General features: G+C 52.4%; 12 protein-coding genes across 12 annotated transcripts; 4 read left to right on the top strand and 8 right to left on the bottom strand.

The window, feature by feature from the left end:
- Positions 1–34: 34 nt before the first annotated feature.
- Positions 35–676, top strand: BDV17DRAFT_287922 (GNAT family N-acetyltransferase; the record flags this gene model as incomplete). Its single annotated transcript, XM_073761266.1, has 3 exons — positions 35–333; positions 396–402; positions 458–676. The coding sequence occupies 3 exons, from the start codon at positions 35–37 to the stop codon at positions 674–676; spliced, it is 525 nt and encodes a 174-aa protein (XP_073619232.1).
- BDV17DRAFT_254359 (uncharacterized protein) lies at positions 567–2114 on the bottom strand. Its single transcript, XM_073756761.1, has 2 exons — positions 1438–2114; positions 567–1366 (listed from the first exon to the last, which is right to left on the bottom strand). The coding sequence occupies exons 1-2, from the start codon at positions 2049–2051 to the stop codon at positions 838–840; spliced, it is 1143 nt and encodes a 380-aa protein (XP_073619233.1). The 5' UTR covers positions 2052–2114; the 3' UTR covers positions 567–837.
- Positions 2115–2774: 660 nt separating this feature from the next.
- Positions 2775–3878, top strand: BDV17DRAFT_287924 (uncharacterized protein; the record flags this gene model as incomplete). The annotated part of the gene is made up of 1 exon (XM_073761267.1): positions 2775–3878. One exon carries the CDS (start codon positions 2775–2777, stop codon positions 3876–3878), a length of 1104 nt encoding a protein of 367 aa, XP_073619234.1.
- Positions 3879–3924: 46 nt separating this feature from the next.
- On the bottom strand, positions 3925–4653 carry BDV17DRAFT_254363 (uncharacterized protein). The gene has a single exon (XM_073756762.1). The coding sequence runs from the start codon at positions 4595–4597 to the stop codon at positions 3962–3964; it is 636 nt and encodes a 211-aa protein (XP_073619235.1). The 5' UTR covers positions 4598–4653; the 3' UTR covers positions 3925–3961.
- A 1165-nt stretch (positions 4654–5818) lies between these two features.
- BDV17DRAFT_254365 (uncharacterized protein) lies at positions 5819–6911 on the bottom strand. The gene has a single exon (XM_073756763.1). It carries the CDS (start codon positions 6426–6428, stop codon positions 6207–6209), a length of 222 nt encoding a protein of 73 aa, XP_073619236.1. The 5' UTR covers positions 6429–6911; the 3' UTR covers positions 5819–6206.
- A 16-nt stretch (positions 6912–6927) lies between these two features.
- BDV17DRAFT_254367 (uncharacterized protein) lies at positions 6928–8649 on the bottom strand. Its single transcript, XM_073756764.1, has 2 exons — positions 7935–8649; positions 6928–7885 (listed from the first exon to the last, which is right to left on the bottom strand). The coding sequence occupies exons 1-2, from the start codon at positions 8145–8147 to the stop codon at positions 7307–7309; spliced, it is 792 nt and encodes a 263-aa protein (XP_073619237.1). The 5' UTR covers positions 8148–8649; the 3' UTR covers positions 6928–7306.
- A 2012-nt stretch (positions 8650–10661) lies between these two features.
- On the bottom strand, positions 10662–12722 carry fhpA (flavohemoprotein). The gene has a single exon (XM_073755178.1). The coding sequence runs from the start codon at positions 12453–12455 to the stop codon at positions 11208–11210; it is 1248 nt and encodes a 415-aa protein (XP_073619238.1). The 5' UTR covers positions 12456–12722; the 3' UTR covers positions 10662–11207.
- Positions 12723–13492: 770 nt separating this feature from the next.
- On the top strand, positions 13493–15099 carry BDV17DRAFT_195565 (aquaporin). Its single transcript, XM_073755177.1, has 3 exons — positions 13493–13997; positions 14090–14390; positions 14451–15099. The coding sequence occupies exons 1-3, from the start codon at positions 13656–13658 to the stop codon at positions 14942–14944; spliced, it is 1137 nt and encodes a 378-aa protein (XP_073619239.1). The 5' UTR covers positions 13493–13655; the 3' UTR covers positions 14945–15099.
- A 430-nt stretch (positions 15100–15529) lies between these two features.
- Positions 15530–18218, top strand: BDV17DRAFT_254380 (putative GABA permease (Uga4)). The gene is made up of 6 exons (XM_073756765.1): positions 15530–15791; positions 15899–16094; positions 16153–16685; positions 16743–16829; positions 16889–17273; positions 17333–18218. Exons 1-6 carry the CDS (start codon positions 15549–15551, stop codon positions 17536–17538), a joined length of 1650 nt encoding a protein of 549 aa, XP_073619240.1. The 5' UTR covers positions 15530–15548; the 3' UTR covers positions 17539–18218.
- A 38-nt stretch (positions 18219–18256) lies between these two features.
- On the bottom strand, positions 18257–19216 carry BDV17DRAFT_195539 (putative GPI anchored protein). Its single transcript, XM_073755176.1, has one exon. It carries the CDS (start codon positions 19104–19106, stop codon positions 18468–18470), a length of 639 nt encoding a protein of 212 aa, XP_073619241.1. The 5' UTR covers positions 19107–19216; the 3' UTR covers positions 18257–18467.
- Positions 19217–20007: 791 nt separating this feature from the next.
- BDV17DRAFT_195927 (anoctamin family protein) lies at positions 20008–22644 on the bottom strand. The gene is made up of 3 exons (XM_073755179.1): positions 22321–22644; positions 22123–22276; positions 20008–22076 (listed from the first exon to the last, which is right to left on the bottom strand). Exons 1-3 carry the CDS (start codon positions 22412–22414, stop codon positions 20162–20164), a joined length of 2163 nt encoding a protein of 720 aa, XP_073619242.1. The 5' UTR covers positions 22415–22644; the 3' UTR covers positions 20008–20161.
- A 1871-nt stretch (positions 22645–24515) lies between these two features.
- Positions 24516–25105, bottom strand: BDV17DRAFT_254389 (uncharacterized protein). The gene has a single exon (XM_073756766.1). It carries the CDS (start codon positions 25070–25072, stop codon positions 24857–24859), a length of 216 nt encoding a protein of 71 aa, XP_073619243.1. The 5' UTR covers positions 25073–25105; the 3' UTR covers positions 24516–24856.
- Positions 25106–25246: the final 141 nt, after the last annotated feature.

Below are 25246 nucleotides of genomic sequence, written 5' to 3' on the forward strand. Positions count from 1 at the left end.
AGACTTTCCCCAGACCCAAGCCCCTTCAACCAAAATGACCAGCAGCCCTAGCCCAACCAGCCTCAAGCTTAAACTCGCCCCCCTAACAGCGATCTGGTTCATTGCGTTCACCGACCCCGCCCCGCGCCGTTTATGGCCCGATACCCCCGGCGTACGAGGATGGTGGGACGAGGCAAATAGCAACGATCTTAGAGAAAACCCGTTTCAGAAGTACGTCAAGGTCGTGGGCACCGAGATGGGACGCATCGCCGCATACGCCAAATGGGATCTTTCCACGCCCGAGGAGCGCGGCCGGCGATACCCGCCCTGGCACGCTGATATGCCTGCTGCTGAGTGTGATGCCTTTTTTTGAGAGGGAGGAGAGGGAACGATTGAGGTTGATGAAGGAGATTAAGCATGATTGTACCTACCACTCTGCCCAGCAATTACAGTCACTTTACTAACAGGACGCTTACAGCTCGACACTCTCGCCACGCACCCAGACTACCAACGTCGCGGGGCAGGCTCGATGCTCCTGCAATGGGGCTGTGGCTTGGCGGATGAGGATAGTGTCGCGCTGTACGTGGACGCAAGTAAAGCTGGAGCATCGCTGTATCAGCGGTTTGGGTTTGTGGATGAGAGTGAGCCTGACGCCGGGGAGATGGCGTCGATGGCCAGGGCCAGGCGGGTGCGGTAGATTGCCTACAAGGCAAATTCGTTTCCCTATAGCTCTAGACACGGAGGCTTAGGATACAATACTATGACCCTGCTTGTCGAGAAGTCGGTTGGCTTGAACCGTGTAGGAGACAAGCAGACAGACCAGTCCAGGTGCATCCAGCATCCGTAGACCTTCCATCATCACGAAATCGGACAGAGTTTTCGCCCCTCATCACTCACCACAGCCCTGACAACTCTAAACACCAAGCCATGGTAGTCAGCTACACCTGCAAAAGAACCCAGCTTTGTCTCCTCTATACCATTATCCGAAGTTCCGTCTCCAATTCCATCTCCATCTTCCACATGGAAGCCCCAGAGAGCAGTTCCCGGTGCAGCAAAAACTACGACGTGGATCTCGGGCGTAGATCCATCCCGGAATCTGATTCCATCCATGGCCTCGAGCCAAGTCGACAAGATAATGATGAACTGTGTAGCTGGAATCTCGATCTCCACGGCTAGACTCCGCAGCCCACGCATCTCTGCTAAGATCTCGCAGGCATGACTCCATTGTTCCAGCATTATATCTGACACGCCGGGTACCGTCACGCGGATATGTCCAATCTGCTGCAGTCGGGTAGGCAGGATAGTTGCAGGCAATCTGTGGACCACGGCTGGCTGTGCGAACGAGAGTGTGTTTTGTTCGTAGAGGAGGTGGACTGATTCTTGATATCTGCAACAAATCAGCATTCATGAACATGCAGATCAAATGAATTTTAAACATAGGTGCCAACGTCAACTTACATCCCGCGACAAGTAAGCAGCAGTCCTACAAACGTCCAACGGGGAAATCGGTCACAGTAGAGTCGGCCGCTAGCTCTCCAATGTTTGAGGTGAAGAGGTTCCTCTGCCGTAAGGACATAGCAGTAGATCATATGTCGCAGCTCGGCGGGAAGTTTATCAAAGAGGCCTGCTCGATATTGTGTGCTGGTGGCCGTAACCGTTCCTTGATGACCCGGGTCTCGATAGCTACCCGCCTCCAAGGCCGAGTTCTCTCCCACATGTCTTTCCAACTGGGGCTTAACGACTCTTTTCGGCGCTAATAATCTAGAAGTATCAGAAGTTGCCCTTCGGTTCCGTTCAGCACGCTTTTGGCGGATTTTATCGCGTATAGCTAATGCACCTATACAAGGGCCACAGAGAATGAGCCCGGCTATGCTCAGGCATAGTATTTGATAAGCTTCCTTGTCCGTGAAGCCCATCTTGCGCGGTATAAATCCGTAGTAGAACAGGAAGAGGGCTGTTTCCTGATGAACCAACTGCGCTAGAGTGCACTGGGTGGGAATGCGTTGATGAAGACCTGAAGACGTCATGGAGTAAAGAAGTGCAGCACTAGGCTGCCTGGTGGCTGAGCTCATGGCCAAGATCAACAACCTGAAGACGATCCCAGCCGCTGCCAAGGTAGGCTCCTGCCAATGGCCGCACCCGGGTATGATTGGCGGTTTCCTTTGTCTCCCCACTTTATATGAGGCTCAACTATTATCGTCCATTTGGAGATAAAAGACAAAACTAGGTGGACAGCTTGGGTCATATCTATATCTGCTAAATGACCCTCTATTTTCAAGCCTGCAAATGAACAAAATCAGGCAGAATTACCTACCTGCTCCTCTGCAATGTTCTGCTTAATAGGTAAGCGTCTCTCGCCCTCATGTTGATTTGTCGGTCATAGCGTATCATGTGTTCGTGACTTGGCGGAACACCTTAAGCTCACCCCGCAAAGGAAGTCCCAGAGATCTTTGCTTTTGAGTTGGCTAGCTCCAGCAGAGATATACGTGAGAGTACATTTCCAACAGAAATATATGCCTATCAAGGTCAAGAAAAAGCTATGACGGTGAGATGCAGGTAAGAAGCCACACTCTGCAATGCAGAAATGCCCGTCGAAAGAGCCAACAATTTGTTTCAACGTGTTCTGCCAATGCTGGCCCGTAACCCTTGGGTAAAATTTGTCATGCTGTGTATCTGTTAGCAGTCACCTGGGCACGCCCAAGAGAGGCACATACACAACTGCATATAACAGGCCACAGAGCCACGCCGCTCGCTTACTTCATCGTCACACATCTACTGTACGAAAAGCCATCGTCATGGGATCCATAGCTCTACATGACAAGGTAGCTCATCACCCCCTAGGAGCAGCCTCCTACTACTTCAAGACCGCCCTGGTTCAATACCTCAACAACCAATGCCCTCGATCACCAGTCGCAATCCACATAGGCAGCCAGCCAAACTGCAGTCCGCACATTGGGAACATCACGACGTTTGCGACTGGATTCTCCATCGCAGCAGCTCTCAAAGAACAGTATGACCGCGAGGTCAGAGTTGTTTTCGTCCTTGTGGATACCGCGCCATCTCCGAATGCGAATGAACATGCACCTACCACGATCGACGGGGTGAATTATCAGAGAAGCCTCAAACAGACCGGCGACCTTGAGCAGCATACCTCGCCGCTCATCCGGGTCCTGCAGCGACTTTCCGAGCTCTCGGACATTCCCTATGGCATTGAAACGCAGAGCCTATGGCGCTCGACGCCTGTCTTCGCGTCGATACTCCAGAAGATCGTCGCCCAGCGGGATTTTTTGGGCCCTCGTCTCTCACCAGAAACAGGCAGACTAGCTATCCGTGCCTCATGTCCGCAGTGCGGCCTCGCAGATAAGCACGGCATCAATAACCGGTACGACAATGACGGACGCACTATTACATTTTCGTGCCCCCAGCACGGCGACTACATCGTGGACATGACCTGTCACGAAGATTTACAGAGGCTCGAGTTCAACACGCCTCTGCGGAACCTCATTCGAATTTTAATCTGCAGCCAGGATACGACGCGCTCGTGGATCATGTGCACGGGATCCGATTATGCAGGGTTCTACCAGGAACAGCTCCTGTGGAGGCTTCTTGAGGGTAGGGTCGATGGGCCGGTGATTTGCTACGCGCCGCTGATCCTTGACTGGTCGGGCGGGAAGCTCTCGAAAAGCTTGTATGTTGAGACGGGGGCGTATCAGTATCTGGTGGACTCGGGGAGGGGGTATATGCTTGATGCAGATGTCTTTTTGGGATGTGAGGGGGGATCGGAGGCGTTGTTTGAGGAGGTAAGGGAGTGGGTGAGGAAGCCGTATAAGCTGTTTAGGGATTACTCTGTGGAGTACATGGACTTTAAGCTGAGAGAGAGGGGGATGAGAGTGTTGTAGTCGGATGTCTATTAGTGTCATTATTATCGTGGGTTATATCTATATCGTACATTCGTTTCCGCCTCACCAATCGACCCTGGCTACTACCGACCGGAGGATAGAAAGTAGTCGGAGATTGTCCCTGATTTCTTCGCCAGTAAAGCAGCTGGCTTGGGTTTCTCTTCCCCTTGCCCTTCTTTATCCTCACTGGCCTCGCGCTCGCGCTTCCCCCCTCCCTCTCCTTCACCCCGACAAAACAGCTCCACCTGCCTCTCCAACGGACGCGTTTTCAACAACTCAACCGGGACCCAAGAATACTTCTGAGGCGCCCCCTTCAAGTACCCCGCCTTAATCACGCCCTTCAACGTAATAACCTCCTGCAACCTCCAAAGCTCCAAAATCTCATACGCGTAGTTCGATATCTTCAGTCCCGCATTAAACTCCTTATTACCAATCCCTCCATCTTCGGGGACTTCTCCACGCGTTTTGCCACGTGAGACACGCGCAACGTACTCGAGACGCGAGAGGGGCGCTGTCGTGTAGAACCAGATTCGCTGGACGGTGGAGGGGAGCAGGTACCGGCGGTACTCGTGGTTTTTGGTGCGGTTTGCGATGTTGGTTATGTGTTCAGGCTTTATGCTCATGAATATATCGTGTTTGCTTGTTTGTACTAGTCGGGATCCCGATTGTGGAGGGGGGTTGGAGGACATTGTTGCTCGAGGGGTTGTTGTTTGGGTCATCTTGAGTCCTGACAGCAACAAAACATGGGATGGAATCCGGGGACGCACTAGTGCAGATCGGGACTAGCGCTCGGCTCGGAAGGAGACTCCGGAGATTTAATTTTAGCGATATTTTTCCTGCACAAAGTGGACATGAATATCGCGAAACACTATTGAAATTCCTACTAACTTTTATTCTATATGCAGTGTAATGAATGAATGATATATAACAGTAACTACAAGACCCCAGGAGCAATGCAAAGGGAAGGCGTGACCCCAACGGCAAAGCAAAGGATGAGACTCTCAGCAAAGGCTCAAAGCAGAGGGCGGTAGCTTATAGCTACTGATATAAGGAGGGGGAGGCCGGGAGGGGCGCCGAGTCAGGTAATCGTATATAGGAAGTTGATGCAGATCGGTACTTAGGTAGGCAGGTTTCGCAAATCCTTAATAGTTATGTAGTACTAGTAAAAGCGAGCAATGCTGGTCAGTACGGAGTACTAGTGCTTATGAGTATAGGGAGGCAATACGGACCTGAGAATTGCTCCTGATAATATAGAAGATGAGAACTTACTTCTTAGAGAAGAAGATCTGTAAATACAAACCGATCACATCTCTGGACTTCAAATGAAATTCCGTGGTACTTTGGGTATTGGGCGCTTTGTTATCACTCCTTAGCATAAACATACAAGTGAGATGCGGAATGCCTCTGGATTACGGAACAAGATGTTCCTTGTCAAAACTGAATGGGCTAGAGATTCTCAAGTCGAGGTTCTAGAACATGTCTACCAAGAGAAATTGTCCGAGCCAAGAGACGAAGGATGAGACACTGCAATGCTGCTGTCTACAGGGTACTGCAGCTTGCCATGAACAAGCGGGTGAAAGGATTGACAAGCCCTATTCGCCGCCGTGTCTCCTGAGTGAAGTTCGAAGCCGCTTTCCAGTAGCCCAGCACAGGGATATGCAGCGCCGAGCCTGAATCAGGAGCAGGAACTAGCTCGAGTCTCATGTCAAACAATGAATCGAAAGATTTCCAGGCTGGTCGTCCGTCCATTTGGCCGCAGCACAAAGGTCGAAGTTTGGCGCCCTAAACCTGTCTGTATGGCCTATGGACAATGTCGACCGTACGACCTGCCTATTTAGGATATCGGATTGACGACCTCCGATCACCGAGGTTTATGTAGAATTGTTCTGCTATTTCCACGGTTCAAAAGTTATGTCTCTATTATCTGTGTATTTAAACCACCGTTTGCAGCTAGATTGAGAAATCAGGCCTTCATTCTTTCATATGATTAGTGGTTGATGTCGAGTAATTTACACCTAGGCTGACGCTCATAGACAATTTTCCGGGGATTAACTCGGAATATTATGTGCAAGGAGCTCGACGCAGAGTCGGCGATCGCAGACCTGAGACGTGTCCTGAAAGTCGAAGTCACAGTCTAGACCAGGTGGCGGAAATGAATTTTGCAGGTCTTCCATTTTTAGTTCTTGAATCAGCTTGATCCATCGCCATGCGATTGCGCGGAGACTAGGCGATAGCTGGACTGCGTGATTTTGATTTCATTGTGGGCCTGACCGTTGGACCTACTTTAGTCTTAAGTTTTGGGCCCCATGCATAGCCCACTCGCCGAGACTAAGCTCCATGTCCAGCTCCCCACCGGGCACACGGAAGACGACCCGATCCTACTATCGCCAGTGACAGCAGACTAGTGAGATGTATCAAGTCAGAGATTTCAGAGATTTCAGTCTCCAGTCTTGCCTCTCGGTCAAGTCTGTAGTCCTTAGCTAGTGTGAGCTTTTGCAGGGTAGATCTAGTCCTGCCTAGGTCTGGGCGCACCCAGAGTCTTATGTCCATGATTTCCGTGCTATGAGATATCTTGATAAGACGTTTGTCATTCTCGGGCTCAGGCTGATGTTGAGGCTGAGTCTGAGTTCAACCACAAACCACGATACATGCTCACAGTGACATAGCTGAGTGAGCTCGAGTGTGACTGTGGATCGTGGATGGGCAAGAGAGGGGGATTTCCGTGGTTTCTCTTAGGGAAATAATGCCCTGATGGTCTAGACCTAGACCCTCTGGACATGACTTCAATAGCAAGTCAGCAACGCCATCAGGATTAAGATAGGCATTCCATAGAGAGTAGTGGTGTCGAGCTTCAGAGATCACTTCCATGGTAGATAACTCGGTTTATTGCCTCAAATGGGGCCCGCGAAATAAATGAATAGAGTAGAAATTGATGTTTATGATCTGAGTATGAAGCAGTACCCCTTGGTCTTGTGATACATCAAAATCCCAATCGAGTAACCTTACGAGTACGTGCATAGTCCCTACGTTTCCTCCAAATAAGATTGCGTTTCTTCTCTTCAAATCCACTTCAAGGATGTATGATATTAGTTAGGTAGTATTCAAAGTAGCGAGCTCTTCAATGTTCAAATCAAAAATAGAGAAAGGCCAGACAGACCAACTTTTCCGGGTATCTATGCAATATGCAACCGACCAGACCAGTTCAAACGCCAGACAGGAGAAGTGTAGTGTAGTGACGGTCTACCACCAGATAGAGGTAACCAACCGACAAAAAGGTTTAGTATAGTACAGACAGACTAAGCTGCTCAGTCACCAGTCATAATAACCCGGGGGAAAATCAGTTGTCCAGCTGACAAAGAAAACAAATCAAATCCTAGAACAGTCCCAAACTCCGAAATCAAGACAAGATAGTAAGAGGGGTGGGTAGCCTAGTAGGCTCTTCGTTCCCGCGCCATCGCAGCGACCTCCTTCCTCAAGCGCTCATTTGCCTCCTGTAGCTCCTGCATGTACGCGATAGCATTACTCAGGATCTCAGATTTCTTCAGCGACGCACTCGATCCCTTCCCGCTATTCGACGTCGTCGCTGACGTAACCGGTTTCGAGACACCAGCGGGCTTAACAGCCATAGCCTTCTCAAGCGCGACGAACTTGGCGTTCATATTCGTGCGGTAGCGCTTCTCGATAATGTTGTGGGCTGCGCGCTTAGCGGCGTTGCGGCCGCGGGCTGTTGTGTCGCCGCCATTGTTTGTCACTGTGCTGCGGGTCTTGCGAGTTGATTGTTGCGGGATGAGTTCGGGCGATGAGGCGGGGGAGTAGTGCGGGGAGACAGAAGAGTCTGTTGAGATTGAGGATGCTTTGCGCTTTGGTTGTTGCGCTTGTTGGGTTGCAAGGGGTTGAATTGTCTGTGGTTCTTGTTTGAATTGCATGGGGGAGGGGAGATCGATTGCGGAGGGGGGCGTCGAGGCCATGAAGTTGGTTGGGGAGAAGGATTGGTCGTCGCTTTCGTCCTGATATCATTAGTATATGTAAAATAGGTAAGAGATACGAGGGCCATACAGAAGAAAGCGAGTCGTCGTGCGAGACAGTAAAGCCGTTGATATCGGTCGGGGCAGCAAAGAAGTCCGCAGGCAGGTCTTTGGCATCCCAGAGCATGTCGTTGGGGATGTCGATGGGAAAAGACTCGGGGACCATGGTATTGAGGGAGAAGAGGTCAATGGCGCTGTCGTAGGACCAATTGGCCGACAGGGGATCAGGAGACATGTAGGCCATAGATAGTGAGGCGCTCAGGTACTTGTTTGATCTTGGTTAGATTGCTTTTGGTTGCTTGGTTGCTTGGTTGCTTGGTAAGATATCGAATCGAATCGTGATCTGGATGACAATGGCAAGTAAACCATGGACGGCCTCCGGGCTTCTCATTTATAAGAAAGACAAGTGCATCCCGAAAGCAGAACCGATAGGAAAAAGTCTATAGAAGCAGATGACAATCTCTGCACGGTGACTTGCTCGGTGAAGCGCAGCCGAAGTCACCCCAGCCGGATGCTCTCTATCCAGATGGGCCACATAGCGTCGGCCGGGTCCGAAACGAACAAGAAGCACAAAGGGAGGATAGTGCGTAGGGAGTTTTAGGAATGACAGCGGTGGAGCTGCGGATGCGATCGCTGGATCCTCGATTCGTGCGTTTTCGCAACGGTCTGGACGCTCTGGCAGGATCGTTCCTGGCTGTCGGCCGTAGCTCGGAGCCGACTATAGCAGGCTCTTTTATAGGGGGTAAAGCCTCTACACAACTTTATGTCCATCTTATACTGTGCATTGTTCAAATATTATCATCATGTCGCCTCTCATTCGACACCTACTCTTTCACATTCTCATCTAACCCAACATCTCGTACTCACACCCCTGGCTTGATAGACACACAAACAAAGTATACCGTAAAGTAACAACTGCAAGCAATATACATCACCGGAACCCGCCGACAGCCTCCATCTCTAAACCTGAAAACACACCGTGGTCTGACCTGGATGAGCTCTCTCCGCGTCACCTCATCGATCACCTGCCCGGCGACGGCTGCTTCCAGCGCTCACGTACCGAAACCACGGTACTTGCGCGAGTCAATCTGGCACGGAGACCGTTTTCCTGTGGAGTCGCGCCCTGGACCCTGAATTCCGAGCGGCTTAAGTCATTTCCGCCTTGGTTGGATGATTGGATTTTGTTGTCACTGAGGTTGTCACTGTTATGGAGTGCTGACGCTGACGCTGCTCATTCTGAAGCACACAAGCACCCAAGGTTCCAGGATTAGACGAGTCATTGGAGAGCAAGTCTTCAGCTGGAATCCTGGACTACCCAGTAAGGAGTGTATCTAGTCGCCGCAGGTGCTCGGCCACGGCTGGCTCTTCCGTGCACGTGTCCCTGAGGAAATAATTACTATATTCTATACAAACTGTACTGGCTGGCTGGAGCTGGTGTTGAGACGCCTTCTCAGCCCAATGGCCTCCTAGGAGCCCAACAACACATTGAAACCCATCCAATTCTCATCACCCACTCAATCACGCCCCTTCAAAGCCTTCGTAGTCACTATCAAAGGGCTCACGTGTAAAGTCTCCAATGACCATCATATCGCCTCGTCGCCCTCCTGCGCCTGCGTCTACCTTGGCAACGGAAAGGCGATTCCGCCGTGGCGAGGCACGATAAACCCCTGCCCTCCCCCTGCACTGTATTGTCCAGTCTACAGGTCTAGAAAACATCCATCTGCATCTGTACGCCCACAAGGTTCAAGGCACCCGACCTACTGCAGCCTGCAGTTTGCCCGTTTCCTTTCTTCATCGCTCGGTCGGTCGCGCCTGCGAATCCGCTTCACTCAGCCTCAACGGCCGCCGTCCATAATTGCTAACATCGGTGGTTTGGACGAGTCGGATACACGCCGTGCTGGCGGACCTGCTTCGGTGCATAGGGATGCCTGTCTATATTTGCTTGGGGGAGCATTAACGTTGGAACTTGTCGCATGTTGGGGCCTTGGAGTTGGATGGGGTAGTGGCAGCCTGCAAGACGCAGGTTGATCTATCATCCATCCATCTGTCCGTCCAGGGTACAGTTGGTTGCTGATGACGTATAGAGATAGGAGAGGAGGGAGGAGCTCCCCCGCCACTGTGATATGCGATATGCGCGCGTATCCTACGGAATGCTGCAGGAAGGCGATCAACGGCTCTGAAGACTTGAAGATTCTCTGTCTGTGCATCTGCATCTGTATCCCGCACTGACAGATACTGATCTAGGTATTGACCAAGTCGCATGTCTCTGTACATCGATAGTACCCGCGGAGTATGCCGATCAAGATGATGGATCCGCATCACTTCGAAAACATCTGCCCTGGCCGTTGCCTATCTACATACCACCAGTATCGCGAACACGACGGGCAATCTCACAGCCCCCGTATTCTGCAGTCGGCAGGCTCCGCTGGTTGCCCAAGTCCACCGTCCAAGTGTGAGAATCTGAGAGATCATTTGGACTTGCTGGTATCACGTGGCCAAGCCCTTCACATGTCCAGGCCCAACGGTCGCGCTTAGCTCCTGCATAGTCCTTCCTACATCCAATCGAGCCTCGAGAAGACCGGGCACGGAGTCGAAGCCGAGATCTCGGAGGGAGGAGCCGAGTGTTGAGTGGCGGGGTGGTCCTGTTGGTTCTTGACGCCCATTTCATCGTGTCTTTTGAGGCCTTCAAGTCACCTTATTTGCACTCAATGTCTAGAATGATTCGTCAAAGAGGGCATTCATAGGCTTGACTCGGATGTGCACTCGAACATGGGTATCGCAGATCCGGTGAAAGCCGGGTGTCGGTGATTTTGAAGGTTGACGTTTTGTTGACACTGGTCGCCACTGCCAGTTGTACCTTTATGTGCACAATTTATACACCAGCTGAGTAATTATGCAATTAACCTTCGGTTCCCGGCTCTTCCTCACTCCTCCTATCGCCCAGCCAATCAGCGGCCGCCATTACTCATCCCGGCCGAAACTTTCCAATATCTGTTTCAACTACGGCGGAAAATCGGTCGGCTTCGGGTTTCCGACTTTGAAAGGTCAGATCATGGTGAGAACTGATCAAAAGTCGTCTAAATTGAGATGAGATTGGCTAAAATCTAATCTATTACGTACATAAGAGTCGTGATTTCCGTTTCCACATTCCACAATTCCAAAGTCCAATTCCGATGCCTCAATCCACACCATAACAAACGGGGATATTATTACGAAGAAAAATCATCATCATCGTCACCGTGCCTTGCCTTGTTTTGCGTCGCTTTGCTTCGCGAAATGCCTCATGTTCCAAGAAGCTCGCACTCTACGAAGCAGGAACCCCACCAGTCCCAAAAAGCTCCATATGCACACGACTCTCATCAACCCCCTTCGCAAGGAGCGTCTTCTTACTCTCTAGCATGAACCCCGTCGGACCACAGATGTAGTACTCCGTCTTGCCATCCTCAAGGAAGAGGTCGTCCTCACTGAGCTTCGACAGATCAACGCGGCCCGCATGCGTATAGCTCTCGCCCGCTTTATCGGCCTCCCCCGGCTTCGTAAGGAAATACGTCGTGCGCAACTTCGGAACGGAACGCTCGAGATGCTTCATGTGCTCCCCAAACGCGCGCGACGCGCTCGTGTGCGCGCCGTGGATGAAATGGATTGGGCGGGCGTTGTTGCCTAGTTCCGTGAGGGAGTTCACCATTGCTGTTAAGGGCGTCAGGCCGACGCCCGCGGAGACGAGGACGAGCGGGCTTGTCGAGTCGGGGTTCGTGAGGTGGAAGTCGCCGTAGGGGTGCGAGAGCTTGATCACGTCGCCTTCGTTGAATCGTTCGTGGAGGAGGTTCGAGACGTAGCCTGGGTGTGCGGGGGCCGAGGCATCGCCGGAGGCGTTGAGGCCGGGGTCCTTGCGTACGGAAATGCGGTAGTATTTCTCGTTGGGCTTATCGCTCAGACTATACTGGCGGCATTGGGCGTGGTTGAGTTGCGGCACGGGGACCATGACAGAGACGTATTGCCCTGGGATAAAGCTGGGCAAGGGCTTCTTGTCGACGGGCTCGAGGTAGAAGGAGGTGATCACGTCCGACTCGGGGACTTTCTTCGCGACGGTGAAATCGCGGAAGTCTGTCCATCCGTCCGCGGCCTTATACAGCTCTGCCTCCTTCCCAATCATCAGGTTCGCGAGCATCCAGTACGCACTGGCCCAGGCATCCAAAAGGGGCGGGGTAAAAGCATCACCGAGAACCTGCCCCATTGCTTCGAGGAGGAACTTGCCGACGATCTGGTAGTGCTCGGGCTGGATGTAGAGCGAGGCATGCTTGTGGCAGATGAGTTCGACGGTGGGGGAGAGGACGCCGAGGTCGTCGATGTGGGATGCGTAGGCGAAGAGGGCGCCCGCGAGCGCGAGCGGTTGGTGGCCATGGACTTTATTCGAGACGTTAAAGACGGTTTGCAGCTCCGGGTGGGCCTTTAGCATGTTATCGTAGAAGAGCTTGGTGATGGTCACGCCGTGTTCTTGGAGGACCGGCACGGTGGCCTTGATGAGGCCGATCTGCTCTGGTGTGAGGGACATGACTGTCAAGTGTCAATAGTCTTTGCGATTGAGTTTGGAAGAACGTGGTTCAGCAGTGGTTAGACGTCAAGCTGCTGCAGTCATGAACCATGGTATTTATACTCCAACGTCTCTACCCAATTTTTTTTATCTTTTCCAGCCAATTCCAGCGGTGATCCCGCCCGAACCGCATTTCCGCGGCCTCTGATTGATGGCGTGGTCCCGAAGCCCGATCCTTCTCCGCGGAGTGGGTGGACCCATACTGTGTTGCTCCGAATATAGCCCATTGGGCATTTCAAATACCTGCAAGTTGTACATTATCATGAAGAAAGAAGAGTGACTTGCATGAACTCTGCGAGTCTGGGAACTATTAAAGTTTAGATATCTATAGATAAGAGTTGATGCACCAGACATACTAACGCCACGTTTCTGCGCTAAGGATTCTTTATCGCAGAGTATAGAACTGGCGAATAGCGTGCCGCTCGATCGGGGCGATTATCAGGGATGAACCATGAACCTTCCTTTGTCTTGGGTTGAAGTAGGGGGCTACTTTATCTACCTTGGCCATGCATGCAAGGAGTACCCGGGCCGCGAAGTCAGTTTTGGAATGCGACTGCTGGATGTTATCGTCGGGACTCCGTTCAAAGGGACATTCCTCGTTGGCTGTTGGAATTGCACTACACTCACGATCCTTATCACCAAGCCAGGAAGGAACAAGTCAACGCCCAGTTGAATAGCGCCTTGACAGCCTCCCCAACGTCCTACGTTACAGCAGATATAGAGGTATCCTTGCCACCGTGTAAACTGCCAAACCACAGACACTTTCGCTCCAGTCATACCCATAACAACACACGACAGGGCCCATGGAACGCTCTCCAACACCCCGCATCTTGACGTCTTGACGTCCGAGTCTAAACTAACGGCCCCGGCCGAATGAAGAGCCTCAACGCCGAGCCAGTATACCCAGTCATGACGTTGAAGTCTGAAGTTGGAGGGTTTCAGTTGCACGTTGGAGAAACCATAGCGGCGAGCACGGGTATAAGAAGGACTTGATATGAATGAGATAGAGGACCAATACTTATCTGCCTAACGTATGTCCTACCAGTATCCGCCAGCATCCGTGACTCGTCACACACCCCGACGCCGTTTTCACCTTGCCCTAGCATAATCAGTCAATCAGTCCGTACCCAACTCACACCCAGAACCCCGAGTCCGAGCAAAATGCACTTCCCAAAACCCTGGCCCAGCCGGGCCTCTCAAGACCCCGCCACAAATTCCGGCGATTCGCCCGTCGTACGGCGCAACAGGACCCAGCTACCGATGCTGCAATTGGCAGATACAGCGCGCAACAACATCATCGCAACAGCGGGCGAGTTCGTCGGGACGTTCCTGTTCCTCTTCTTCAGCTTCGCGGGGACACAGGTGGCTAATACACCGAAGCCCGTTGACGGCGCGCCGCCGAATACCGATGCGCTGCTTTACTCGAGCCTCGCGTTTGGGTTTTCGCTTGTGGTTAATATTTGGGCTTTTTATCGCATTACGGGCGGGTTGTTTAATCCGGCTGTAAGTTTTTCTTTCTCTCCTCTCTCTTCCTCTCCCTTCTTCTCCGTCTATTGCCAGATTCTGGTTGTGCTGATTGATGTACTTGGTGATAGGTAACGCTAGCCCTCTGCCTCGTAGGCGGTATGCCCGTCGTCCGCGGTCTCTTCGTCTTCGCGGCGCAAATAGTCGGCGGGATTGCGGCGGCGGCTGTCGTGAGCGCTCTCTTCCCGGGTGATCTCAATGTAACGACCCGACTGGGCGGCGGCGCGTCAATAAGCCAGGGTCTGTTCATCGAGATGTTTCTGACCGCGCAGCTGGTGTTCGTCGTTATCATGTTAGCAGTCGTGAAGCATAAGAGTACATTCCTTGCCCCGGTGGCAATCGGATTGACGTTTTTCGTTACGGAGATGATCGGTACTACTCCCCTTCCTCTCCCTCCTCCATATCCGCGATGCTAATACGATGATACAAAAGGCGACTACTACACAGGCGGCTCCCTAAACCCATCCCGAAGTCTCGGCCCGGACGTCATAATCCGCGATTTCCCGGGGTACCACTGGATCTACTGGGTCGGCCCACTGCTGGGATCCCTGCTCGCCTGCGGCTTCTACTACGTCCTCACGCTAGCCTCGTACGAGAGTGTCAATCCGGGCCAGGACTTTAATGAGTGGGAGGCTAAGATGGGCGCTGGCTCTTGCGACGCGAGTATGGGGAGGCCGAGTTATTCGGATACCACGACGTTGAATCGGCCGGTTTCGCCGAGGGCCGGGGCGCATGGGAATGGGATGAATGGGAATCCAACGGGAGGTGTTGGGCATGGAAATGCGATGGATTGGGGCAAGGGGCAGAGGGGGAGAGGGTCGGAGAGGGATTATGGGTATGCGCCGCATGAGCTTGATAACAATGGGGTTGAGGATATAGATGGAGGGGCATATCCGCACCCTCCGAGGGGGGCCGAGCAGGTGTAACCTTGGCACTGACAGTCCATGGACGTTAGCTTGGCTGGTCTTCGTTTTTGTGTCTTTTGTTTGTTTCCCCATTCGTGGGCTTGTCTTTCGAGCGTATCAATGGTTTTGCTTGGTTATCTTTGTCCGTGGGTGCCATTATATAATTCCGACGGGTGGTCCACATAAGACCAATTGTGATCTGATAGCGACCACCCAATAAAATCTATGACACGAGATCCTCCTCGATGGATAGATTCTGCCCTCTCTGTTAAAACCAGGTCTCCTTTATGGCCATGGACGCTTCTGGATAATTCTCCCTCGGAGTATCCTGCTACTCGTAACTAAGCTCTGTGCACCTGGACCATCGCCAACTATGGGACGAGACCCGATGGTCACCATTATCCCAGGGATGCCCAATCAAGCAGTCTAAGTGCCAGACGAACTGTATTCTGGCCAATAACAGTCCAACGGCCCCTCTGTTCGCGGGCTTTGGCTCGATCAGCGCTGATCCTGGGGCCCCCCTTACTTGGCACCAGGGATGGCTTACTCTTCCTGATCCTTCGCCCTGCATTCCTCTTTATCTCTCTTCACATCTTCAACTCTTCGTCCTCAAATTCACGACATCATGGCCGACCCTCCACGCGCCGACTCTCCACGCGCCGACTCCGGCGCAAGCGGAGGAGCTCAGGCTCTCTCCTCCACCTCCGACGCAGCCCTGCTCGCCAAAATGGGCTACAAGCAGGAGCTGCGCAGGCAATATTCAACGTTGCAGATCTTCGCGATCGCATTCAGCATCATGGGCCTCGTCCCTTCGATCGCGTCCACCATTGCGTTCTCGCTCCCTGCCGGGCCTGCGGGGATGATTTGGGTGTGCCTCTCCTTCTCCTCCTCTTCTCCCTCCCTCGCTTATCTTACTCTGTACGACGGTGTCATGTAATCCCCGCAGTTGCTAACAAACACGTGTGTCGCGCGCAGGGCTGGTTCACAGCCAGCATCCTAATCTTCACCGTCGGCCTCGCGATGGCCGATATGGCGAGCGCGATGCCCACGGCCGGAGGACTCTACTGGTGGACGCATTACTTTGCCGGACAAAAGTGGAAGAACCCGCTGAGTTTCCTGGTCGGGTATAGCAATACCCTGGGGTTGATTGGGGGGATCTGCTCGGTTGATTGTACCCTTCCTTTTTCCCCATCAACTCATCTGGAATAGCGTTACTGATATGGGCGAAGATACACTATCCCTTCTAATCCTAGCATGCATCTCCATCGCGCGCGACGGGACCTGGTCCGCCTCAAACGGGACAATCTACGGCCTCTACGCAGGCCTCATCCTCATCCACGCAGCATGCACGATCCTCTCGTCGCGCATAATGCCGCGCATCCAAACAATCTGCATCTTCATCAATGTCGCCCTCATCATCGCGACCGTGGTCGCCCTCCCCGTCGGAAAAGTCACGCGCGGCGGATCGCTAAACTCAGGACGGTACGTCTTCGCGCACGTCGATAACCTGAGCAACTGGCCGAGTGGGTGGAATTTTGTGCTCGCGTTCATGTCGCCGATCTGGGCGATTGGGTTCTTCGATTCGTGTGTTCATATGAGCGAGGAGGCCGTTGATGCTGCGAAGGCTGTGCCGAGGGGAATACTGTTCTCGGCGGGCTCGGCTTGTGTTCTTGGGTTTTTGGTACTGAGTGTTATTGCGGCTGTTATGGATCCTGTTGTTGCGAATACGGCGGGGACGGTGTTTGGGCAGCCTATGGCTCAGGTATTTCCTCCCGTCTTATACTTGTTGGTTTGTGTGGAGGGCTAACGTGATACCTAGATCTACTACGACGCCCTAGGCAAGCACGGCGCACTAGGCTTCATGGCCGTCCTGATCCTCATTCAATTCCTCATCGGACTTTCCCTGGTACCTTCCCCATCCCATCCCCGTCCCATCTCATCCCACCCCCTCTAACAACCAAAAAGATAGTAGCAGCCTCCCGCCAAGTCTTTGCCTTCGCGCGCGACCACGCTCTACCCTTCTACCCTCTCCTCCGCCACATAACACCCCTCTACCACACACCAGCCCCCATAAACGCAATCCTCTTCCTAGCAGGAACATGCATAATCTTCGGCCTTCTCGTGCTCATCAACAGCGTCGCGGCAAACGCGCTATTCAGTTTATTCGTCGCGAGTAATTATGTCGCTTGGGGGACGCCTATACTTTGTCGACTTGTCTGGAATGGGCGGTTTAAGCCGGGGTTGTTTTATACGGGGGATAGGGTTAGTAAATACATTGCTGGGGTGGCTGTGACGTGGCTCGGGTTTGGGCTTGTGCTTAGTATGTTTCCGACTGTTAAGAGTCCGGGGGGTGAGTTTTTTTCCCTATCCTGTTTTGTTGGGGTCATGCTGATAGGGGACCAATCGCAGCGGACGAAATGAACTACACCGTCGTGATAAACGGGTTCGTTTGGATCGCGTGCATGGCGTATTACGTCGTCTATGCAAGGAAGGTCTTCAATGGGCCGAGGTCGACGTTGACGCAGGGCGAAGCGGTGGATACTACTAGAAAAAACGAAGAGGATGATGGAGGGACAGACTCAAGACCAGGGACGGGCGAGGCAAAGGTCGAGTAAGGGCTGACTAGAATTGGGAAAGACCCGACTCTGTACTTGTACAATCCACCATGTATATATCCAACCTGCGAGAACCCATCAGCTGTACAGTAAGCTAGGACATTGATCCTATGTATCGTATGAGTCGAACTGCGACCTAAACAGAGGGTCCAAGAACAGCTGGAACTAGAATTGGGTGTGCCTCAGTCTCAGAAGCATCCTAAGGAAGGGGGCATAATGTCGCAGTCGCAATTCCACGCTGCACGCCTTACATGTTAGTCTACATATTCAGCCGCAGACCTCGCTCTCAACATCCAACTCCCAATTTGCAAGATTGCAAGCCGTGAGCCCAGACAAGTCCAACAGCCGCGTCGGTTTCACTATGCCAATACCAAATTGAGCCAAGCAGCGGTGTAAGCAAGGCATCTTTGGGGTCTTGGTGAGACCTAAGCTTACTCTGTACGTACAGTATACAGTCTGTATGCAGAACCGCTGCGACTGCGACTGCGACTGCGAGTTTCTATGCATGTATTGTAGAAATGCGTCATTTGCTTGCCCTATGGCGTCATAACGAGCCCTTGTCTTTTTTTCGTCGTGCGCGTCCACAGAGGAGTGTCTGGAGTCCGGGGACTGGAAGAGGAATAGGGGTAGCGGACATCAGAAGGCCCCAACCTACAAAAGATTTAATAGTGAGTGTCTAAGAGGTGTTGTTTGTTCATGCAGTTGATTCAATTCGTAGATTACATTCCCAAGTGCAAGTGCAAGCGCAGCCAGCGACCGACGTAAATTATCCTTTACCCCATCCATTCATTATCATGTACCGATCCAGTACTTGTGGCATCGTCCTTGAAAGAAGCTCAGATAGACAGCGAGTGGTATGTATGTATTGCGACAGCAGTATGTTCGATATGCAAAGTATTCAAGCGTTCAACAAGAGATGATTGTCCCGTTTACAGAGCAGCAACAACACCCATCACACCAAGGATACCGGCAACACCCATGAAAGGCGTAGCAAAGGTAGCCGCATCCTCAGGGGGCTCATCGGTGCTCTCGGCGTCGTCAGCGTCGTCAGTGGAGGAGGGGCTCTCGGTGGGCTCATCGGAGCTCGACTCGGTAGAGGTCGAGGTCTCATCCGCATCATCGGTGCTCGTCGTCTCAGTGGAGGTCTCAGTAGGTGAAGCCGAGTCGGAAACACTGCTCGTAATGGACGCGACGTCGTCGTTAACGGAGGAGGTGATGCTGTCCCAAGCAGAGGACCAGTCGCTGGAGGCAGAGGTGAAGATTGACGCGCCCTCAGAGGAGATAGACTCCCAGTACGAGGTGATATCTTCAGGGGCAGCGGTAGCCCAACTGGATGCGTCGGATGCGACCGACTCAGCCCAGCTTGACGCGTCGGCAGGGAGGTCTGTAACGGCGTCCGTGGCGCTGTCGATGGCGGTGCTGACGGCTGTGCCAACGTCCTCGGCGCCGGAGGTCACGTCGTCGATGATATTATCGATGTTCTCGCCGAGGGTGTTGTCGTCGTTGTTGTCCTGCTGGGCGCGGGCCAGGGCCGCGAGGAAGAGGGTTGAGGAGAGGAGGAACTTCATTGTGGTGGTTGTTGAATCTGATTTGGAAGAGGTGGATCGATGGAGATAAACGCAGTGAGGTATGGATACGAGAAGAACAGAATCCGGGGCAGGCGTCGTATTTATTGACAGCGTTGTACACTGCGCCACTGCGCTGCCTCGTCCTCGCCACTTGGCAGCGAATCCAGTCCTGCCCTGTCCTGATCCACCGGGATTCACTTAGGGCTCCACAGGTACAGCGAATGCACCATTCATCGTTGTTAAGCAAAAAGTGGAGAAGCCCTGAAAGGGAAATTGCAGCAGCCTTACCAAGTTCGCTCATGGCTGATCGTCTAATTTTAGCGTCGAATTCGCTCGATTCTTCCTTCGTGGATGAGGATTCCACAATCCTTACACCGAATGACGTTGGCGCTCGCTCGGAGTCGGCTAGCCTTGTGAGCTGTGACTTGAGCTGTGATGTGATGCATTATTGTGGCATAATCCATCCCCATCTTCAATTCGGTTAATTCATTGCTATTGATTATAGTCACTTTCGTGCCCTGTGGCCACTGGCCAAGGTACGGTGGCCAATTGCTTCGTCCGAACCATAGACGACTTTCTTTTCTTTTTGCCATTCCCAGCAGTCAGACTCAGAATCCTGCTGCCTGGCGCATGTTGTAAGGATGGCTGTTACACTGCTTACGGCTTAGCACATGCTGTGAACCCACGCCTAAACGCTTGTCGGCTTGGACCGCGTCTCAGCATCCTGCAGGATCCAAGCCTCCAATGATCCTTCATTTTGTCATTTGTACACGGCCAAGAGAGAGCCGAGATCTCGATTCCTGTTTGCGCCCACAGGTTGTGAGCTCGAGCCTCTATTGATACATTGGCACTATGACGCGGCCTCTGGCTCAGCCTGCCAGCCAGTTGGCATTGCCGCAGAAGTACGGGGTAGTTGGCCTGTCAGCTTTGGCAAGTTGGCGACCTGGGACAAGTTGGGGGCCAGCCCTACGATCTCCAGAGTAAGCCGCCTAATTAGTACTTTCGCAGCGCTCCATAAGGATTCCATTAATTAAATCCTACAGGTCGATACAGAATTACATCTCCTTCTCGGACTTCTCGCCCTTTTGCGTCTTCCCTAGAGCTTTGATGATGCGCACTCCATCGTCCAGGGCCTTGCCCGACCAAAACCGCCTCTCTGATTCCATTGTAGCCTCATGCAGCACATCGTCCTTCTGCGGGGAAGGTGGATCGGTTGCACTCGTGTAGACACTGACGCGATCGCGAAAGCGCACCCGGAGCTTCCCCCGTGGCGGGCTTCCACCAGTCGTTGACGTCTTGAGGTATCCCTTGCGCACTGCATACCGCTTGGCCTCTTCTCGGCGCAGCGTGTTACTAAGAACCTTGCGCAGTCCTGTGCTCACCGCGAATCGCATTCCCAAATACGCCCATTCGGCAACCAGTATTGTCAACAGGAACGACGATAGGCGGACCTCGGCCATCCCGCCGCGGTAGAGGTAGACAATCGCCGCTGTGGACAGCGTGCCCAGCCAGCTGAGCACCTCCAAGCCTTGCAACGAAGGGCCAATCGAGTCTGCCCGAATTGGCGGCGGTCGCTGACACTCAAGGCTGAGTTTGAAGAAGTCCCCACGCAGCTCCAGCCAGTTGTTCACCAAGAACCCTAATGCAACTAGCGGCCATGATACCCCGAACAGGGTCAGATACCCAAATTGCACGCACATCTCTAGGGTATCCTCGTGCACATTATACTCGTCAGCTTCGGCCTCGTTGCGGACTCGCGTGAGAAAGTCACTTTCGTCGGGATTGTCAAACAGCACCTGGTGGGTGGCGGTCGAGGCGCGCCGTCGATGCGCGACGGCCTCTTTGGCATTCTGATAGTCGCGCCATTTCTGCATAACAACTCGCTTTACGTAGGGAAGAACTACTTCCTGTCCGAAATCCAGCACCTGGCCTGTCATTGACAGGTAGATTACTTCTTGTTGCAGACGGCCGGGGTCGATTGTCCTGTCTGCAGGCGCGCTGCGACGGGCAACGTCGAGATAGGGCACTATAGTCGCGCCAAATGGAACATATACAAATGCCGTCAGGATAGTCGGAAGGAAGGAGGTAATAAAGTTCATTACAAACTGCTTCGTCGTCTGGGCGAGGTCATACTGATCTTGTGTGCGATAATTCTCGTACTTTGTCAGCCTCGTGGCAATAGCAGTCAAGAATCCGGTGATCGAGGGCAAGCACAGCGAAAACACAACCGTCGGAAGAAATTCGAGGTAACCTTTTAACGACCCTGTATAGACCTCAGAAATGAAGACCTCCATGGCAAAGGTTACCACAATGAGGCCACCCAAGGCGAGACTGGCGATCGTGGCAAATGGGATAAGCAGCAGCTGGCGGAGGAACTGGCGATACGGCGAGAAGTATTGCACTGTCTCGCCTGTGATAGGATCCTGGATTTCCTTCTCCCAGACGTACTGATGGCGCGTCACTTTCAGAGCTCCAACGCCATTGACCTGCCATCGCAGACTGAGGTCCGTCTCGCGGATCTTCCAGTACTCGACAAAGACCATGGCCCAAATGCAGTTCCCGACAGCAAAGGGAATCGAGTAGGAGCCCCAGTACCACCAAGTGATCGCTCCCCAGACCGCTGGAAACACCAGAAATGAAGAGTACGACTGGAGGAAGGCGTAATAGAAGGCCACTTTCTCCCCAAACAGCGACCTAATCGCATCCAGATCCTCGGCAGTCAGAAGTACTGTCTTGCTCCATTTCCGTAACAATTCTGCATTTGCCGCCTGGTCGTGCAGAGGAAAGGCCGACACAATGTTCTTCCATTTCCGATGCTTCGGTGTGATATGTGCCCCTCCCAATGATTTCTTCCAGGTCACGGCGTGGTATACGGATCGGAGGGCTTCGGCTTGTGTTTCGGATTCCGCTATCGTGTCGTCGTCGCCGACGGGGAGCTCGTGGATAATTCCGTATAGCCAGTCCTTGACCCTGCTATCGTTAATTGTGCGTCACCAGGAAACGTCGCACGTCCTACCTTGACTGATGAACCATGTTCCCCAGGTGCATCCAGGGAACCCGAATGAATACAAGAAGCGATGCCCCATGTCCATGGCGTACTTGCGTCTCGAGGTGGGCTTCGTGAAGATCGTGGATGAGCGATTCGAATTCGTCAATTGCCTTGGATATATCTGTCCCGGTTAGACTGACTGACTTCTCGTCGCGGTAGACTTACCAATGTCCTCAAATTGGTAGTGGACAACCCAGTCTACGCCGTGGTTGTCTGTATGGGCCTGCTCTGGCGGCCGGTAGTTGGGTGTGAGACTCATTGGCTAGTCGACTGGAAGTGAGAAACGTAAACAGAACAGAAAGCGATCGAGGAGGCCATCCGCATCTTATGGAGAGAGTGGGCTCGTCCGATGAGTTTCAGTAGCCGCTGGAGTCTGGAGTAGAACCAGATGGTTGGGAAGGAGCGAAGTTGGCGCTTAAGAACGAAGAGAGCAGGAGAGGAGAGCGGGTGGGGAGGAGCAGGCCATTGCTTCCCCTAACGGGATTCCTGATTGCCCTCCTTCCATGATGTTCCTTGATCTGTCGTGCAACGTATCCCCAAGTCCCCATTGCTCGCTCTAAAATAGCCGAGAACGGGTTAAGCTCGTCAGCCCTACAGGGCTCGGCCAATGTGAACGACCCGTCATGAAGGTGGAGTATTGACTTCTGGTATTTTCAACCAAAGAAACAAAGAGTGATGCCCTGCTGGGGCTGGATTGGTGGTTGCCTACGGAGTATCGGATGTCGGATGCTCAAGGGCCTTTATTCAACCTGCATCTGTATCTTCGCTCAACATGCTGCTATTTCCAGCGCAGAGTACAGCCCGGACACAACAAGCATCAGCAGAATGGGCAGACCTTCCAGCGTACCCATGTAAGAGAGAGGAGACCATGTCCCCTTGTTGCTGCTTCACTGCAGTCGAGAATCCTGCTGCCTACGCCTTGCCTGAGGCTATACAAGCCGCAATTCGAGTGGGACTTGTGGGGGGAACAATGGACCTGTGGCGCAAAGTATTCTTTTCCAGCCAATGAGATGTCTTTTTCACCTTCAATAATGGAGCACCCTTGCAGGCATCCGCATACTGATTCTTATACAAGCCTTCTGCGCAGAATATAAGCAACTCGACATGCACGGGGTACTTCCAGCAGGGAACTCGTCCATCTGAGGGTTAACAAGGGTGGGAGCAAAGGGGCCGTGGACAGATCGACCGGATATTGTCTCCGCTTGGCCTGACATCAACAACTCATTACTACTGCTATCGATCAATAGCTCGTCCATCGCAATCTCATACAATTCGATCATATCACCTTAATCCATATCCAACTCCATACCACTATCGAGCGATGCTCTCGGTCCTATCACTCCTCGAACCCATGGCTCGCCGGTTATTCCCCGGCCAGAGCTTAGCTTTCGGCGTCACTCTCTTCCTCTTTACTTTCATGTTCATCCCCACGCTGGTCGTCCTCATCGCCGTCGTCGTCTTCTTCCTCTTTTACTATCCTAAACTCCAAAAGACATCATGGCTTTCGGTCTAAACCTCGGTATGTACGTCTACTCCTTGCGTTTCTTGACCATGACCGGCCTGGCTGACAGACAGCTGTTCGGCTCCAGCACAACATATGACGTCTACCCTACTTTAATTCTGATTTTCGACTCCCTCCAGATAGGTTGAGTCCTGTATTCTACTATACCTTGATAAGGTGCCTTCTTTTGTCTTCTCTATTCGGCACCTACGGCACAATATTTGTCACGAGAATGAGATGTATGCATCATAGTCTCTGATTGCCCCTTACGGCTCCCACACAATTAAAATACTCCGAAACATTATATTACTAAGTAAGGACTCGTTCTATAGTTCTCCGTTTTCAGACTCGAGGAAAGAGACGCACAGGATACGTAGCACTACTTGCAGAGTACATCCGTAACCGATGTCGCTGATCCCTCTGATACTTCAATGCACTTTGCGGACAATATTCGGGGCTTATGACCATTTCTGGCACGCGGGAAGACTTTGTTTGTTCAACCGAGTAGAAAACAATGCGGTCTCTTCCAATTCAAGTTAAAAAGAGCCCGGGGTGGAGACTTGGGCTTTGATATAAACAATGTTGTCATCTCAGATGTGCGGAGGGGTTATTATTGGTAGGCAGTGGATTCAATCCCCTACTAGTAGAGAGCACATTTCCCGATATCAAGTGGAGTTCAAGACGGACTGAGTGAATAAGAGACATTAGTCTCACCTAAACACAGATCTTATGGACGCACGATCAAGGTAGATCACGGCGGTCAGTCAACCCAACTACCCCGCGAATCAAAAGAGCATGGCTAGCACCGGGTCCACCGCCAGGGGTTGTCCTTCAGCCTTGATCACGTAGGTCCGCGCCAGGCAGCAACGCAAAGGTTGTCTAACAGGGCTGCATGATAGGGTTTCTCCAGCTCCGCGATCGACTTCCATGCTGTTAAGGCCCACAGGCCCGAGATGCCCGGTTGATCGTGCCAAAGTTTAAGCTGACGGTAAATTCCCTAGTATATAGAGGTCTTGCTAGTTTCTCTTCTTATATCTGAGCGACTTCTGGGTCCTGACCTCGGCCAGAAAAGGCTCTGCTGTAGTTTCTAATACTAGTTGAAGTACGTAATCGAGCCCTGCAAGGGATAAAACAAGCCCTTCTCGAAGGTCCTTTATTACGTCTTTGTGCAAGGGCAGATGTCACCCATAAGGCTGCATTTTAGGCAGCATGATATCCCTTCATTGAGTTCTTTGGCAACGTGTAACAATGAATGCTCATTGCAGACGCCAGAGTACAGAGTATGATCGCGTGCATCCGGCGGTGATCGTACCAGTGGGGATCCTGTCGAGGGTTGAGAGTCGAGACACAACAGAGAGACGAATAATTGGGCCCAGGTGGCTCATTCTTGCGGAGAAGCGAGTAAAAACGGGACATGGTCCACTCGGTCCAGGTCGATCGTGAGACAGAGGACAGAGAGTAACCTCTGGAGATAGGCTATGAGAGACGTTACACCTGTCAAAGAGGTCGGCTCCATTTCAAAATATCCTAACTGAAAATAAAGATGTCATCCAGGCACACCGTCATAGTCGTTGAAGGTAAATCTCGCTC

The sequence above is a fragment of the Aspergillus undulatus genome, assembly GCF_047715775.1.
Source record: "Aspergillus undulatus strain CBS 261.88 unplaced genomic scaffold BDV17scaffold_6, whole genome shotgun sequence".
Taxonomy (NCBI): Eukaryota; Fungi; Ascomycota; class Eurotiomycetes; order Eurotiales; family Aspergillaceae; genus Aspergillus; species Aspergillus undulatus.